Genomic DNA, 14,693 nt, shown 5'->3' on the forward strand with positions numbered 1-14,693 from the left:
GCAAAATATAACTTGCAAGAAGTATGCCTTTACGTCCCAGCAGTAAGATGTTCTCTCTTCACATTCTTCATTCTAGTATGGTACATGAGCCTTATTCATTTACCCTTTCTGCTCTTGGTTTGTTCAGTGGATGTTAAAAGCAAAGGTCTAGATCCAGTTTTCGGTGATGTACTTACGTTCTAACTTCCAACACCAGGTTAGTTTTACCCTGTATTAAGCTTCCAATACTAGTAGTTATTGAGAGTTAAATGTGAAAATTTTTCATGTGTTTGCTTATTTTGGTTGCAGGAGAGCCAAAACTGGAGAGACCACTCATCCTTACCATTGAAAAGATGATCAAGGTTGAGAGATTTATTTTAAACAAGGTATGAGTTTGTGTTATCTGCTAGCTACTATATGTCAAAAATTCGAGTCCTGACTAGTTCAAATGGGTGAAACACTGACCTTTGTGGAGAAGTCAAGGGGAATTCTGGTGGTCTTGCATTGTTTAGGCTCAAAAATCAACATTGTTCTGTTTTTTTTGCACTGGAAACCGAATGGTACAAAGGGGCCAAGCCCAGCAGAAGAATAGGGAACAAGCCCTAAACAAACAAGAGTCATTATGGCTTGTAATTCATCGGCCCACTTAATTAAAAGCAGCCTCATTGGGCCATCTTATTGGCCCAGACGACACAGGACTGATTGGCTGATTGCTTCATGTCCAAAGTCCAATTCAAATATTATAATTAAATAATATGTTTTATATTTATGGTTGAAAATTGAAATAAATAATATGTAACGAATAAAAAGAATTTTGAAAAATAATTATGAACCCCAAAAAAAATTCTCTAATATTAATTCTCAAAAAAAATAAATGGGTAATTTATGTCGTCCACATCTTGTCCCCTTGTAGTTGTTAGGGCAAGCGTCTCTCTCTCTCTCTCTCTCTCCTCCCTTTTACTTGGAATCCGAATAAGAATAATTCGTTTTGGCTTTTGGCATCTGTCTTCGTTCTTTCTCTTTCTCCCTGTATTTATTTGTAGTAACAGACAGTTCTCTTCTTGGTTATAGAACTAAAACATACAATACATTTAGCGGCAATCGTCTTCACCGTTCTCCATGGCTATGACTTCAGTGATCGAGATCGACGGTGATAGGCTGGCGAGCGCTTTTCACGATCAGGTGTTTCTTTCGGATTTCTGCCTTTTTTTTTTTTGGGTTTCTCTCGTAGCAGATATCAGAAAATGAGATTGATTTTTTAATTTGTGTTACGTGCTCGGTGGCTGAGAAACCAATGCAAAGAGGGAACACGATAATAGTTTACGTTTCTATATGCTAGAGCCGTTTGTATCGGTAGTTGAATGTTCGCTTTTGACTGTTTGAGGAGGTTTCGGGGAGATATGAAAGGGAATCAAAGCCATTTTCAACCTTCTTTTGGAGAACCAAAGTTTACATTTGTTTGTTCCTTGATTTTAAAGTCGCGGCGGAGTTTATATCAATGTTTTTTGGAACAGGAGGGATCGCGAGGTAAAGCAGAGATTCAAGGAATGGCGGGTGTGAGTCATGGAGGGGTTTGTGCAATATGCTTGGACGAGATAGCTCTTCAAGATGCTGCTCTTGTAAAAGGTTGCGAGCACGAATACTGGTTTGTCTGATCAATTCATGTTTTTCTTTGGCATTTAATGATTAGTCTTGAATATGGTTGAATTGGATGTGCTTTGCCTTGTCAAAAATAAAGAAGTTATGGATTATGCTTTGTGCTTTCTTGCTAATTCCACTCTATTGGATGATGCTTTCCAGGTTGTGTGTGTTGTGTTACTGCTTGGTCATTTGATTTTTCTGTATAGGTTGGAATCCTTTTGATGTTTTTGTTGCTCTTGTTGCTGTGTCTATGGTTTGATTTTCGCATATTTTTTGTCATTGAATTCAATAGGATGTCAGGCAGTTGATGATTGTGTCTACATCATATTTATGCATTCTTTTACCTTCTCCTAATCTGAATCTTTCAGCATTCTGGCTAATTCTGTACTTTTTTTTTTTTTGTTGTTGTTGTTAAGACTTAAGAGTCTATGATGACTTGCATCTTTGCTATGAAGCCTACAATAGTTGAGGAGTGAATTATAAACTTCATTCTTTCTAGTCAACTATGAGACCATTGGTATAAATTTTTACTGAGCAGGTTGGCAGATTATAAAGAAGGTATGTTGAGTTTTATTCATTCTAGTCTCTTGGAATTCTTCATGAATACAATTCACTTTCAATGCTGGTACTTCGTTCTTTGTTTTGTGTACACAATTATTCCACATTCAGCACCATTACATCAATTTTATTATTATTTGGAATTTCATGTTAGTTAATTTTTTCTACTTTAGTCATGGTATCTTGTCTTAAAATTTTCTTCTCCTTTTATGGTGCATGACCTGTGGCAGCACGTGTTTCTGTATGTGTGTGAAATTGTGATAATTGAGGCACTCAATTCCTTTTGTGAACTTCAATGTTAGAAAGGGAATTCACGGGGTTAGAATTCTGGTGACATACTGTTACTTGTTGATCTATGTGACAATTGAGATACTTGCACATTCAATAAAAGTGGTAATTGATCAGTGAGATACTGTTACTATCTCTGTCTGAGGCTACCATCTCAGCAATAAGTGGAATGTACGGGATGCTGATAAAGCATACTTTTGCTATGTTCGTTCCCTCAGAGCAATCTCTAATGTTTTTGTTAGAAGTTGTCTGACCATGATAAAACATGCTTTTGGTATGTTGGTTCCTTCAGAGCCATCTCTGAATGTTATTAGAAGTTTCTGACAAATATATGGCAGAAGTTTGAAAATCTTGCAAAGAAAACCTTATGGACTTCCAATCCTAGACTCTTATTAGGCTTTTCTAGAGTTTCACCTAGAAGTGAAATTGATGGATCACTCTTAAGTTTTTGAATCTTGAATTAAACTCTTCATTTATAGCTTATACAAGACTTTCATTTCAGGGAAGCAAACTACTCAATTATATGGAGAAGTAAAAGGCTTATAATTCTAGTGATAGCAATAAAGCTCCTAACCACTAGATAAATCCTACAACATTAGGATTTGCATGATCACATACATTTTGATTCTCGAATGCTGGTGATAGTTTTTGCTCCTTTAAATCGAGGAATGGTTTGAATATTTATCAGTGTTATATTGTTTCCTCTTAATATGCAGCGTGACTTGCATCCTAAGATGGGCCACCTACAGTCAAAAACCCACATGCCCTCAGTGTAAACTTCCATTTGAGTTCCTGAACGTCCATCGTGCACTCGATGGCAGGTATTGCAGCTGACTCTTGCTTCTCTTTCTTTATGCAAGCACAACAATTATTGAAAATATTTTTTCCTATCCAAGTTAAACATGCTTGGTTTTTTGTTCTAATTGTTTCGATCAGAGAGACCATCATTGAACATATACATACAATCCCATCTATAAACTCGTAAGCTACTGAAAATTTGAACTTTATTGGTAGGCTAGCCAACAATTTGAATGGATTTGGTTTTTGAGTTGTTTGGAAGAGCCAAGAATCGACAAGCAATTACCATGGGAAAGTGCATGGTGTCTATTACTAAGTTGTGAAACTAATAGATGTACTATCTTGATATCTTCAAATTCTTTGCACTTAGATATTAAATCCTCTTTAGTGTTAAATGAGAAAATCTACTGAAGTCTTTTATGGTTAAATATTGAGTGTCAGCTTGTTTCTTGTAGAGTTGATGATCTGTTGATTTGACAGTATTCATGATTACATGTACGAGGAGAGTGTGTGCTTACTTCTCAGAGCAACTTGGTTTAAACCTATGGTTGTGGAGGAGCAAGATAATATATATGATGGTCTTGAAGAATACTATCCATACGAGGAGGATGAGGACGACGATGGTGATCTGGATGAAGTATATTTTAGCAGTTCCTCGAGTCTTCGTATTGGAAACCGAAGATGGGGTGATAATGGTTATGTGAGGGCAGGGCGCCAAGAGGCTAGGCCGGTACATCGAGCGAACCTACAGGAGCCAGTTGCTGGTTCATCGCGTGACTCCAATAAGAACAGGCCAATAGAAGATAAGAAGACTGGTCGTCGTGCAAAGAGGGCACTCAAGCGTGAAGCTGCTGATAAGGCGGCTGCAGCAAAACATCAAATGCATTTGGCGAGGTTGGGCCAGACGTGATTCGCCTTAATTTGATCCATCCTTGTACAGTATTTTCTTTATTCAACTTTGTGAAATAATGACATCTTAGCTGGTTGAAAATGTTGGCCTCAATTTGGCGCATTGACTCGCCAATTGTATCTTCCAAAGAATAATGTTTAAAGCTGTGTCATAGAGTATGGTTCCTTATTATTGTTTCGATCAGATGAACAAATAAAAATTTTAATACACGGGGGCTATCTTTGCCACCATTTTCCTTCCTTCACATGCTGTTGGCTATTCCTAAGCAAAACAACAATCAATTGTCCAGGGTACTTGACTGCATGCACGTTAGTTTTGAGCACTTCTTGTTTGATTGAAATGAAGTATTTTATTCGTAGGCAGCCCCTTAATTTTTTAAGATTTTTTTAGTCTTTATTATTTGGTCTATGCGTCCATACCTGAAAGTTGGGCTTATATGTGTGCCCGACCCGTCAACATGTTTATACTACGGCCCATTCTGGTGAGTGGGCTTTTGGGCCTTTTTGGCTGGCCTGCTTTTTTGATGATTTCCCAGGCACAGGCCTTCCTTTCCTAACCGTTCGATTTTCTATTAGCATCTCAGCCGCTCAAATCATACAAACGCTCTCTCCCCCTTTGTGCTCCATGGTTTCCTTACTTCTCCGGCTCACTTCTTCGTAAATCTCTCGCCGATATCAGATCTCTGCCCATGTCGTCCGGCCACCAAGACCAAGACACTGGTTTCGTCGACATCCTCCCTTCTTTCGAGGTAGAAATTGGAACCTATCTCCATGAATTATCATCTGCGACTTTCACTTATGTTTAGACTCTTTTTTTACTGTCTTCTTTCAGGGAAGTTCAAAAGCAGAAACTCCTGGCGCCACAACTGGAATTATTTTGACTCTTCGAGAGAGGTACTAACTCTCCCTCGCCAGATATGTATGTTTTGAATACTTGTTTACTTTGCCCTAACTTATCAGTTTTTGTTTTTGTTTTCGGTTGCAGTCTTCAGGAGTGTAAGGATAACCTCGCAACATGCCAAGTATGTATTATTTCATACTTTGTATTTGTTCGATTTATTTTGTTGATAACATCACCGAAGAATTGAACTCTTGAGGAAACTAGCTCTAGGGTTGGTTTAGGAGCTTGATTAAGGTTCTTATGTGACTCTAAATACCTCAATGGCTTAAGATCATAATCGACCACGAAATTTTGCAATGCCAAAGAGTGTTGCAATGATGAATATCTTGCACCAAATTGTGGAATTCTTAGTCTCATGTTTGATAACTATGTTTAGCTTTGGTTAATTTAATATCTTAGTAAGGAACTTCACTGGCCTTTTCGACTAATAACAACTGCTTTACCCATGCCTGAAGCATCACCTTGCACAGTAATTGTTTATCGAAATCTGGTAGTGCAAGAATTGAGGAATTTTTTGTGGCTTAGATCAAGCTGTAACCATTCTCACTTAGCTGATGTATTTTCATCAGCAGTTTGATAGTTAAGCCATAAATCATCATGACAGAGAAAATGTTGGACCGTTGGTGTACTATGTGGTGGTCAACAGCTGACTGATAAAGTTTGATAAGAGCTATTGGGCCAGGATGGCTCCTACTAGCTTACAGAAGAAGGCAATTTTGCAGTAAAGTTCAAGCTGAAGATTACTCTTATAAAGAAAAGGCTATTAGAGCCATCTGGCCTAGGGGCTTTATAGGGCTTGGGAGAAATTTTTTTTTTCTCTGAATCCACCACTAACTGAAAGAGAGTTAAAAAAATGTTGGAATCACGACTGTTTACGCTCCTTTCTAAGGAAATGAATGTTGAATTTTCCATGTGTGCAACAAAACTAAAATTTGATCGTTTTCCTGCTCTTTGCAACCTACCTGAGATTTGATGGGTTATTGGGCTGTTTTCCTTCAATCACTGGTTTATTCAGTGATATTTTTATTCGTGAGGCTTATTGTTGGAATTTGTTTCTTAAACATGTTCTTGTTTGTTCATTTATGGATAAATGTGTTTTTTCCTTCAAATATTTTAAGGTTTCTATTTTTTACCTTGATAGTTCTAGTTATTGGGATTCCCTTTCTTTTATACCTTTTTTTTTTTCCACATGTCTTCCCTTGCAGCTATGTTCTGTAAAATTGTACTTGTTGATTGAAAGGGTCTTATGGAATTTTTGAATTTGCTTTCTGGTGATTTCGTACTAATCAGTACCACACGCTGATGAAAACATACCTGATTCTGAATCTGAAAACATACACAAATCTTTATTTATAATCATATTGTCTTCAGGAAGAGCTTGAAGCTGCGAAGTCGGAAATTCAAAAATGGCACTCTTTATTTCAGAATGAGTCCTTCATACCTGCTGGCACAACTCCTGGTTAGCTGTTTTTAAGAGTTTTACTTATGATGCATTCTGTCATTTATATGCTGTTTGAGGACTATTTCAAGTTGAAGTTCTTGTCACCCTGTCCAATTGTCTTAATGCATTTGTTTGTTATATGTAGAACATAAACTAGTGATGAATTATCTTCAGTCTCTGAGATACTCTGAGGAGTCATTAAGAGAACAGGTCCAGTGATTTATGTTACTATTTTAGCATCATAGAAGTTCTACTCCACTGTGCAGGGCTCATTTGTGTTATTTTCTTGTAGCAGCTTGAGAAAGCAAAGAAAAAGGAAGCTGCATTTATTGTAACGTTTGCGAAACGGGAGCAAGAGATAATGGAATTGAAGGTGAGAATTTCTGTTTCTCCTTTTGTTGGTAGAGGGATGTCTTATACATGTATTCTAAATGGATAATTTGAACTATTAGATGCATGAATTATTACGAAGAAATACATAACCAACATGTTGGAATAGGCATTAGGAGAAATACATAACCAACATGTTTTGATTCAGGTGCTTTAGTACTGCTGTTCTGGCATCTCATAGAAAAGTTTAGGATAGGAAAATAGAATCATCTGCCACAGTGCATTTTATAAAATTCTTCCTTCCAAAAGATGCTATGATTTCTAGAGAGGACTTACTAAAATAAGCACGTGAATAATCTATTCTTTGTTTCTGCAATCTGGATGGGGTAGCAGTTTAGAATTCAGCGGGCGCAGTGGATGCAATTATTTTTACCATATTTAAGCTTGATCACAGGGAATAACTTAGACAGGCTGCTTTTCATTTTGCTTTTTCATTACACCCTTTTTTAATGAAATGTGATTGTCAGCCATAGCTGGTACTACCTTTTTTCGTTTTTTTTCCTATGTCATCATTTTTTTTGCCATGTTTAGGGGTATTCTTCACCTATCATGGTGGCCCCAAAAAAGATATTCTTTTTAAGGTTACAGCATCTTTTGATCCCTTATGACTTTAGAAGCAATTGGTTTAATCATTATACTGATTTATTTAAAAAACTATTTTAACAGCTTTCCTTGGATTAATTTTGCTATGCTAACGGTCATTTTTGAATACCTGGTTGTGGGTAATCATCTCATGTTGTTCTCATCTAAGACTGATTTCTAACTTTCCAGTCTGCCGTCCGAGATTTGAAAGCACAACTCAAGCCACCATCGGTGCAGGTATTTATAAATGTGTTCCATTATTGTGTTTGTAAGATATAATGTTCTTATACTTTTTTGAAGTATGGACTTGATGAATCCAGATTGTACTTTGTAAACTGATTTCCTTGATTTGTCAGAGTTGAGAGTTTTTAAGCTTGTGTAGGTCAAAACTGTCCAGGTTTCAGATTGATTATCAAGGATACCAATATGGTTTGATGCTAAAGTAATATGCTCAACATCCGCTGCTTGCTTAACTAACTATTGTTGATAATGGGACAGGTACGGCGGCTATTACTAGATCCAGCAATTCATGAAGAATTTACTCGTTTAAAGGTTTGTTCTCAAATATCTTTTTTTTTGCTGAATTTCATTAAATAGGACACATTGCGTCACCTCCCATAATCTAAATGGATTGTTATAGGTTGCTGTATGTGTAGTTGTTAAAGTGGTAAGATGTGCTGAACCTCCAAGTTCTCTTGGAGCCTAGGAGCAAGACTTTCTTGGTTTCTTTTATATTTTCTGCTTTCTACTTTAACATGATAAAGTAGAAAATGCAAGTTGTAACAGAGAATTGTTTTATGCTCTTTGTTTATGTATGGCTTATTTATATTTTTCTTGGATAATTTTGGTAGAATTTGATTGAGGAGAAGGACAAAAAGATGAAGGAAATGCAGGATCACATCAACGCTATGAGTTTTACTCCATATAACAAGAATGGGAAGATGCTGATGGCCAAATGTCGGACGCTACAGGAGGAAAATGAGGAGATAGGCAATCAGGCTTCTGAGGGAAAAGTAATTCGCTTTATTTTGGAACATGCACTAATTATGAATTGGTTTGAATATAATGGCTTTACTTTGATTCTTGTTTCTCTTCAGAAAATCTAGTTAAGTTTGTGTCTCAATACACCTTGTTTATTTTTTAAGAAAATTAAAGAACAGTTTTCACTTTTCAAGTTTGGGATACTGCATTCATGGGGTTTCATATTTGTGTTTGCTTGCATTTTAAAGAAGGGGGCGGGGGGTGGTAAATTTTGAAATAGACCTGAAATTTATTTTTCAAGTGCGATTGGATTACAAATAGACGACGAATATGTGTTTTGCCATATAGGACTTGCCGACACAGGCGTGACCCTTTCTATGATATTTTCAGATGATGAAAATATATAGAAGTTCATCAGTTGTTTTTCATTCTTCTGCAGCCTGCTAAAGGTAATTGATGTGTTCTGTAAATTTTGTTTGGTTGCAGATGCATGAATTATCACTGAAACTTGCCTTGCAGAAATCTCAAAATGCAGAACTCAGAACTCAATTTGAAGGTTAGTTATATTGTAGATGCTTTAGCATGTTTTGATCAGATTCTATTTTATTTCTCGTTTTCTGCATAAACGTTTTTGGCTACTCAATACCACTTTTTCTAAAATGGTGGTTGGCTTGACTGTCTAGTAATCAGTCTGGCATTTTGGTCCTTTTTATATCGTATATTGGATAAATTTTCCATCTATTCTTAATTCTTATGTGCTGTTGCCTACAGGGCTGTGCAAGCATATGGAAGGGCTGTCAGATGATGCAGAAAAGTCGCATGAAATGGTTTCCTTTCTCTCCCACTTACTTTCTACTCATTGATTTGATGTTAGGAATAAACTAAATAACATAACTACAATAGCAGCTCAAAGAGCAAACAACTAATATGATTGCTATGGTGAGGTATTAGCTTGTGAAGCTCTTCAAAATTACTAACATGATTGCTATGGACGTATTTACCATTGTCAAACTGCAGTGTATCCTCACCAAGATCATGTGATAAATAAAAGTAATTTGTGGGAAATAACAGATTATAGTTATTTTGTGGATGGGACTAGATTCCTTGGTTCAACTACATTGAACAAGAGGCTGCAACTCCAACGGGAATTTAGGAACGGTTTTTAGTCAGTTTAGATGCTTCTGCTTGTTAGTACTTAGTACACCTATTTTTATTATGAAATATGCCGAAGCCCGAAGCACGTAAAGACAACGATTGCCAGACTAACCCTTACTGTAAGCTAAACATTGTGTAACATGTGCTGTTGAGCATCAAGTAGATAATATTTTCCAATTGTTTATTTTGCATCATGATACTATTTCAAAGATCTTTACCTGTGACGTTTCTATTGCAGGTTCTTATCTTGCAAGAGAAGCTAGAAGAGAAGGATCGTGAGGTTCGTGAGTTTAAAAGGCAGAGGCTTGAGCCAAACCCGGAGACCCAAATGGAGGATGAGAAGCCTGATGTAGCTCCTAATAATATTAGTGACAATATGATTGTATCTGGTGAAACTGGAAACTAGGATCTAGTAGGTGTTTTTTTTGTAGATAGGATAGGGAACACTAATGCCTGGGATATGTGAGCAATAACAATTTTGAACTTGGGTATGAATGAATCTCTTCTGCATGACTGGTGGCGATTCTCTCGCAACGATCAAGGCGGTGGATTTGTGTTTCTGTCCAGATGTTTCTGATCGCAGCTAGTGTTTCTGATTCAGGTATGCATTGGAAATTCTTTGTGGACTTTGAATCATGCGAGCCAGTGTGTCGACTGTCGACAACAATTCTATACGAGAGCTTGTCACGCAAATGTGATCATGGTGTAAAACTCGAATATGATTATTATTCGAATAAAGAGCTGGTGGGTTAGCCAATAGTAATTGATTTATTGATTGATAATAGATGTAGTCTTGTATTATTATTTTCATCTATTTTTTTTTCCTCCATTCGCAGACCAAATGTTTCATGTTTGTATCGGAAAACTTTTTAACAATGTATATCCCACATAGGGATGGCAAAAAAAACCGATCCGAGCACTATCCGCAGGGTATCCGATCCATTTAAAACCCGAAAATCGATCCTATAGGTTTTGGAAACGGTTTTGGTTTTGATTTTCAAACCCGTCATGGTTTAGGGTCGGGTTTGGTTTTTGATGCCGGGTTTAGGGTACCCGAACCGTTTAATAAAAAGATTCATTATAGTAATAATATTATAAATCATCTATAAAGGTATACTACTAGGATACTAAATTATAACATGATAAAGCATATTAAAACATATATATTTATAGAAACATACTAATAAAACTATAAATTATACTAATTTGAATTATAAAATCATAATTAATATAAATCATACTCCATATTAATTTATATTAACATAATCATCAAAGAAAAAAATAAAAATATTAAAAGTTAAATGGTAAACGGGTACCCGATGGTAAACGGTTATGGAACGGTTCCGGGTTTGGAAATTTAAATGGTTTTTTAAATGGTTTTGGAACGGTTTTGGTATAGAGTATCTTAAATGGAAACGGTTTTGGTATTTCCTAATTGGAAGGGTACCCGACCCGTTGCCATCCCTAATCCCACAAAGACATGCGAGCCACGGTCGAGCCCAATAACCCATGACTTGGACTAACTACTGAAAGAAGGCCCAATCGAGTTAGGTTTGAGCCCAATAGGCCCATAGCCTGAGCTGGGCTGTCTTACCATTGCCGCATGTTCAAGTAGTAACTGATCTTCGGATCCGCAATCCGAAGCTGGGGCTTCGAATACGAAGACCGAACTTGAACTAACGGTGCGTCTTCTGCTTTATGTCCTTGCAATCAATACAACCACCGCATCAACCAAACCAACAATGGTGGTTGTTCAAGCTTCCAAGCTTGGCTTCACAAACCCTTCTCTCTCCTCCACAACATCAATTCAATTCGACTCCCATTCTCTGTCCCTTGCTCTCATCCACTCTGATTCCTCCATCTCTCTCTATCCCTCTCTCTCTAACCTCTTTTCCTTCTCCTTCCCCGCAAACCCTAATTGCCCCAACTTCTTCCTCTTCCTCTTTTCTCCGACTCCAGAGTTCTAACCCTAACACTACCCCTCGCGTTCTGTTCATTGTCGCCGGCCCACATAGAGGTGGTTCCCAGATTCTCCTCAGGTTCTATGTTGTGCATGAGGGGAAGAGCTTGTTCTCTAGGGCACAGGTTGTTTGCACTCAGAAGGGGGTCAGCTTTGAACCTAGATTGGGGGTTCTGCTTGATTTGAATCATGGGCTTTCGGTTAAGCTTGCTGGTGGGGTTAATTATTTCGCGTTGTGTTTGAATTCGAGCCCGAAAGTTTTGGTTTTTGGCGTTAAAATGGTTGGTGGGGATGAAATTGGGGTGAAACTGATGAGGTGTGCAGTGATTGAGTGCTGCACGCACGTCTGGTCGATGAGTGTCTCGTTTGGGTTCTTGATTCTGGGGGAGGATAATGGGGTTAGGGTTTTCAATTTGAGGGCACTGGCTAAAGGCAAAGCTAAGAAAGTGAAGTGTTCAATTTCTAATGTGAGTGAAAACCATTGCTTGAATGGGAGACAGGATGATGATAGAGGATCAAGATCCCTGAATGGGGCTTCAGAGATCCCTTGCAATGATAGCTTGGATGGGAAGATCAATAAGCATTGCGCGGGTAAGCAACTGTGTGAGTTTCACAATTTCATTGTCTTTTGAGTTTATTTTATGGAGATAATTCTGTGGCATCTGTATGCCAATTTCTTTTTTGAGTTTGAAGTTGCTAGAATTTCATTCACCATCTGATATTTGATATTCAATAATGTCTAAGAAAATTTGCAGTTGCCATTAGCTTGGAGTTGATTGTTCATTTTTGAATTTGCAGCAGAGCAGAGGTCTATCGGATTCCCCCAGAAATCTAATGAGCTGGGTGCATGCTTTATAACATTTACAAGAAAGGAGGTAGGAAACATGCAATCTATGAGAGCATCCGCAAAAGCAGTTTCAGTTCAAGCACTGTTTTCGAAAAAGTTTCTTGTCTTGGACTCGACTGGAGATTTACATGTCCTGTGTCTGGCAAACCCTGCTTTGGGCTCAAACCTTTACCTTAATAGTCATATGAGGCAGTTGCCTCATGCATTTAAAGTTCAGAAGCTGGCGATTCTTCCTGATATTTCCTCAAGTATGTTACCTATTTTTTGTTTGTTCTATAATTCTTCGTAGTTGCTTTCAAGTTGAGCGAGGCTCATCCCCAGTGGCTTTGTGGAACTTGTTGAACATGTTGTGATCACAGGGGACTGTTGGTATGTGTGGCAATGAGTATAGGAACTGTGCTATGAAGAGTTGGTGAGGCGTGACTAGCCTATCTTAGGGCATGTAGGTGAATTTGAAATTAAGATGTGAATTATCTTCTAAAATTAAGTAAAACAAAAAACGTGGTGTCTTAATATGTTTAAAATAGTCGAATTGAACTCGAGCAACATTTCTTTGAGTTTAACGTATTTGTGGTTAGATTTATGCTTTTTATGGTTTCGGCTTTAATGAACAATAGCACTGTCATCATGCTGCCTTTGTTTGCAGGAACGCAAACTATTTGGGTGTCAGATTTATACCATTCTGTCCATGTTCTGGCTGTTTCTGATATAGAACCGTCTCTGCATAAAACGGATGCCAGTAAATGCAAAGAAAAGCTAATGCAAATCTCAGGTTGCATGATCCTATATTTGATGCTTCAACTTTTAGAATATAACAACTTCCAATGTGTGTCTGTTTCATATGTATATATATATTGGAGAATCAAAAGGGAAAGAATTGTTTGATGTCATCTTAATGCCTTTCCTTTTCTTTCGGGGGAGTGAGTCTAAAATATTTATGCTGTTCCTGATAGTTATCCAAGCAATATTTGCTGGTGAGAAGATTCAAGATGTTGTACCTTTGGCTGCTAACGGTATCTTACTTCTTGGGCAAGGTACTATTTGGCTTTTGTCGTTCAGAACATTTGTGTTGGAAAATGCTACCCAAATTATGAGCATTGCTGTTTTTCTGAGTCCTAACTTTCTGTACGCATTAACTTTGGCTTGTAGCCCTGCATAGAAAAATGAAAACAATTTAATGTCGGAGGATGTGTTAAAATTACGTTGGACCTTTTTAATTATCCTTTTTTTTCCAAGTAGCCAATAAACTAGTTCCTTTTTTAAGTTTACTTTGTCACACCTAAAACTTACTGATGTTTTAACATTCTTGTTTGGCAGATAACTTATATGTATATGCAATATCATGAAGATACTGGTGAGCACGTTATTTGTTCTTTCCCCCATTTTATAGCGTCCTTCTCCCTTGTTGTTTATGTCAACTTTTGATGGGAGTGCTCTCCAGGCCACATTAAGATGATTATGAAGGTTGATTAAGTTTCTGAACTGGTAGTATTCATAATCGTAAGCGGCAGGGTAACTTTCAATCTTTTTTTTTTAATTTACTATGTTGTATGCAATTTTGCCATGTGCCGACCGGTTCCAAAATCTGCCCGGCTGTTATTTGGTTTCTCACCATAGTTTCTTGTATTTGTTAGCTGAGGGCAAGACCGGCAATTGTCTCCTTTATCTAATTGTCCAAGCGGCCTCGAGAAAACCAGGCTCTTGGAGGTTTAGTTCAAGTACAGCTCTTGAAGGTATGACAGTCTCTAATGATCTTTGAAGTTGCCTTATTTCCGTTGGAAGCAGTCTGGAGAAGATTATGGACTGTTGTTTTCTTTTCTTTTTTTATGTAGGAAGATAATTCAGTGTTGATATAAGATGCTTCCAAGCCAAATCCGTGAATAATCTCATCTGCTCGTATAAGACTAGATCGATTCGTGGTACTACTAGTCCATAACGATCAAAGTCGGCTACACTACACGCGTCACACAATTACATGGTCTTCGGCCCATCAAGGTGCACGCGTCAGACAATTACAAGGTCTTCGACTCATCAGGGTGCACGCGTTAGACAATTACAAGGTCTTTGGCCCATCAGGTTGGCTCTTAAAAGAATTTGTTGGACATGAGAGTTGAATGATGACACTCAATTGAGTGCGAGTTTAAACTTTTGAACCTTCATGGCTTCATCACTGTTAAAATCAAATTAATGTTCGGGAAAAATAACCATTATGTCTTCCCGTGACATTGGGTTTGGGTCGGGGCGGGGCTGGACTCCTTTATAT

At 37.6% G+C, this 14,693-nt stretch overlaps 3 protein-coding genes across 9 annotated transcripts; all 3 read left to right on the top strand.

Moving 5' to 3' along the window:
- The first annotated feature begins 140 nt into the window (after positions 1-140).
- On the top strand, positions 141-4,415 carry LOC120002693. 3 transcript variants are annotated; one of them, XM_038851464.1, is made up of 6 exons: positions 141-196; positions 289-365; positions 1,051-1,161; positions 1,494-1,624; positions 3,183-3,287; positions 3,745-4,415. In XM_038851464.1, exons 3-6 carry the CDS (start codon positions 1,099-1,101, stop codon positions 4,172-4,174), a joined length of 729 nt encoding a protein of 242 aa, XP_038707392.1. In that variant the 5' UTR covers positions 141-196; positions 289-365; positions 1,051-1,098; the 3' UTR covers positions 4,175-4,415. The 3 variants fall into 3 exon arrangements, with proteins under 3 accessions (XP_038707392.1, XP_038707393.1, XP_038707390.1); XM_038851465.1 differs by lacking the exon at positions 1,051-1,161; XM_038851462.1 differs by lacking the exons at positions 141-196; positions 289-365 and having other exon boundaries at positions 928-1,161.
- A 340-nt stretch (positions 4,416-4,755) lies between these two features.
- On the top strand, positions 4,756-10,427 carry LOC120001480 (FKBP12-interacting protein of 37 kDa-like). Its single transcript, XM_038849837.1, has 12 exons — positions 4,756-4,922; positions 5,006-5,067; positions 5,159-5,195; positions 6,446-6,533; positions 6,661-6,725; positions 6,811-6,888; positions 7,677-7,724; positions 7,986-8,039; positions 8,339-8,500; positions 8,955-9,024; positions 9,240-9,295; positions 9,862-10,427. The coding sequence occupies exons 1-12, from the start codon at positions 4,863-4,865 to the stop codon at positions 10,027-10,029; spliced, it is 948 nt and encodes a 315-aa protein (XP_038705765.1). The 5' UTR covers positions 4,756-4,862; the 3' UTR covers positions 10,030-10,427.
- Positions 10,428-11,258: 831 nt separating this feature from the next.
- LOC120002007 lies at positions 11,259-14,635 on the top strand. Of its 5 annotated transcripts, XM_038850537.1 has the most exons (8): positions 11,259-12,174; positions 12,382-12,678; positions 13,077-13,202; positions 13,384-13,464; positions 13,748-13,784; positions 13,872-13,942; positions 14,065-14,163; positions 14,263-14,622. In XM_038850537.1, exons 1-5 carry the CDS (start codon positions 11,322-11,324, stop codon positions 13,774-13,776), a joined length of 1,386 nt encoding a protein of 461 aa, XP_038706465.1. In that variant the 5' UTR covers positions 11,259-11,321; the 3' UTR covers positions 13,777-13,784; positions 13,872-13,942; positions 14,065-14,163; positions 14,263-14,622. The 5 variants fall into 5 exon arrangements, with proteins under 5 accessions (XP_038706465.1, XP_038706467.1, XP_038706464.1 ...); XM_038850539.1 differs by having other exon boundaries at positions 12,385-12,678; positions 13,748-13,942; positions 14,263-14,635; XM_038850536.1 differs by having other exon boundaries at positions 13,748-13,942.
- The last annotated feature ends 58 nt before the right edge of the window (positions 14,636-14,693 follow it).

Source organism: Tripterygium wilfordii, chromosome 7 (assembly GCF_013401445.1).
Source record: "Tripterygium wilfordii isolate XIE 37 chromosome 7, ASM1340144v1, whole genome shotgun sequence".
In the NCBI taxonomy this organism is placed as follows: Eukaryota; Viridiplantae; Streptophyta; class Magnoliopsida; order Celastrales; family Celastraceae; genus Tripterygium; species Tripterygium wilfordii.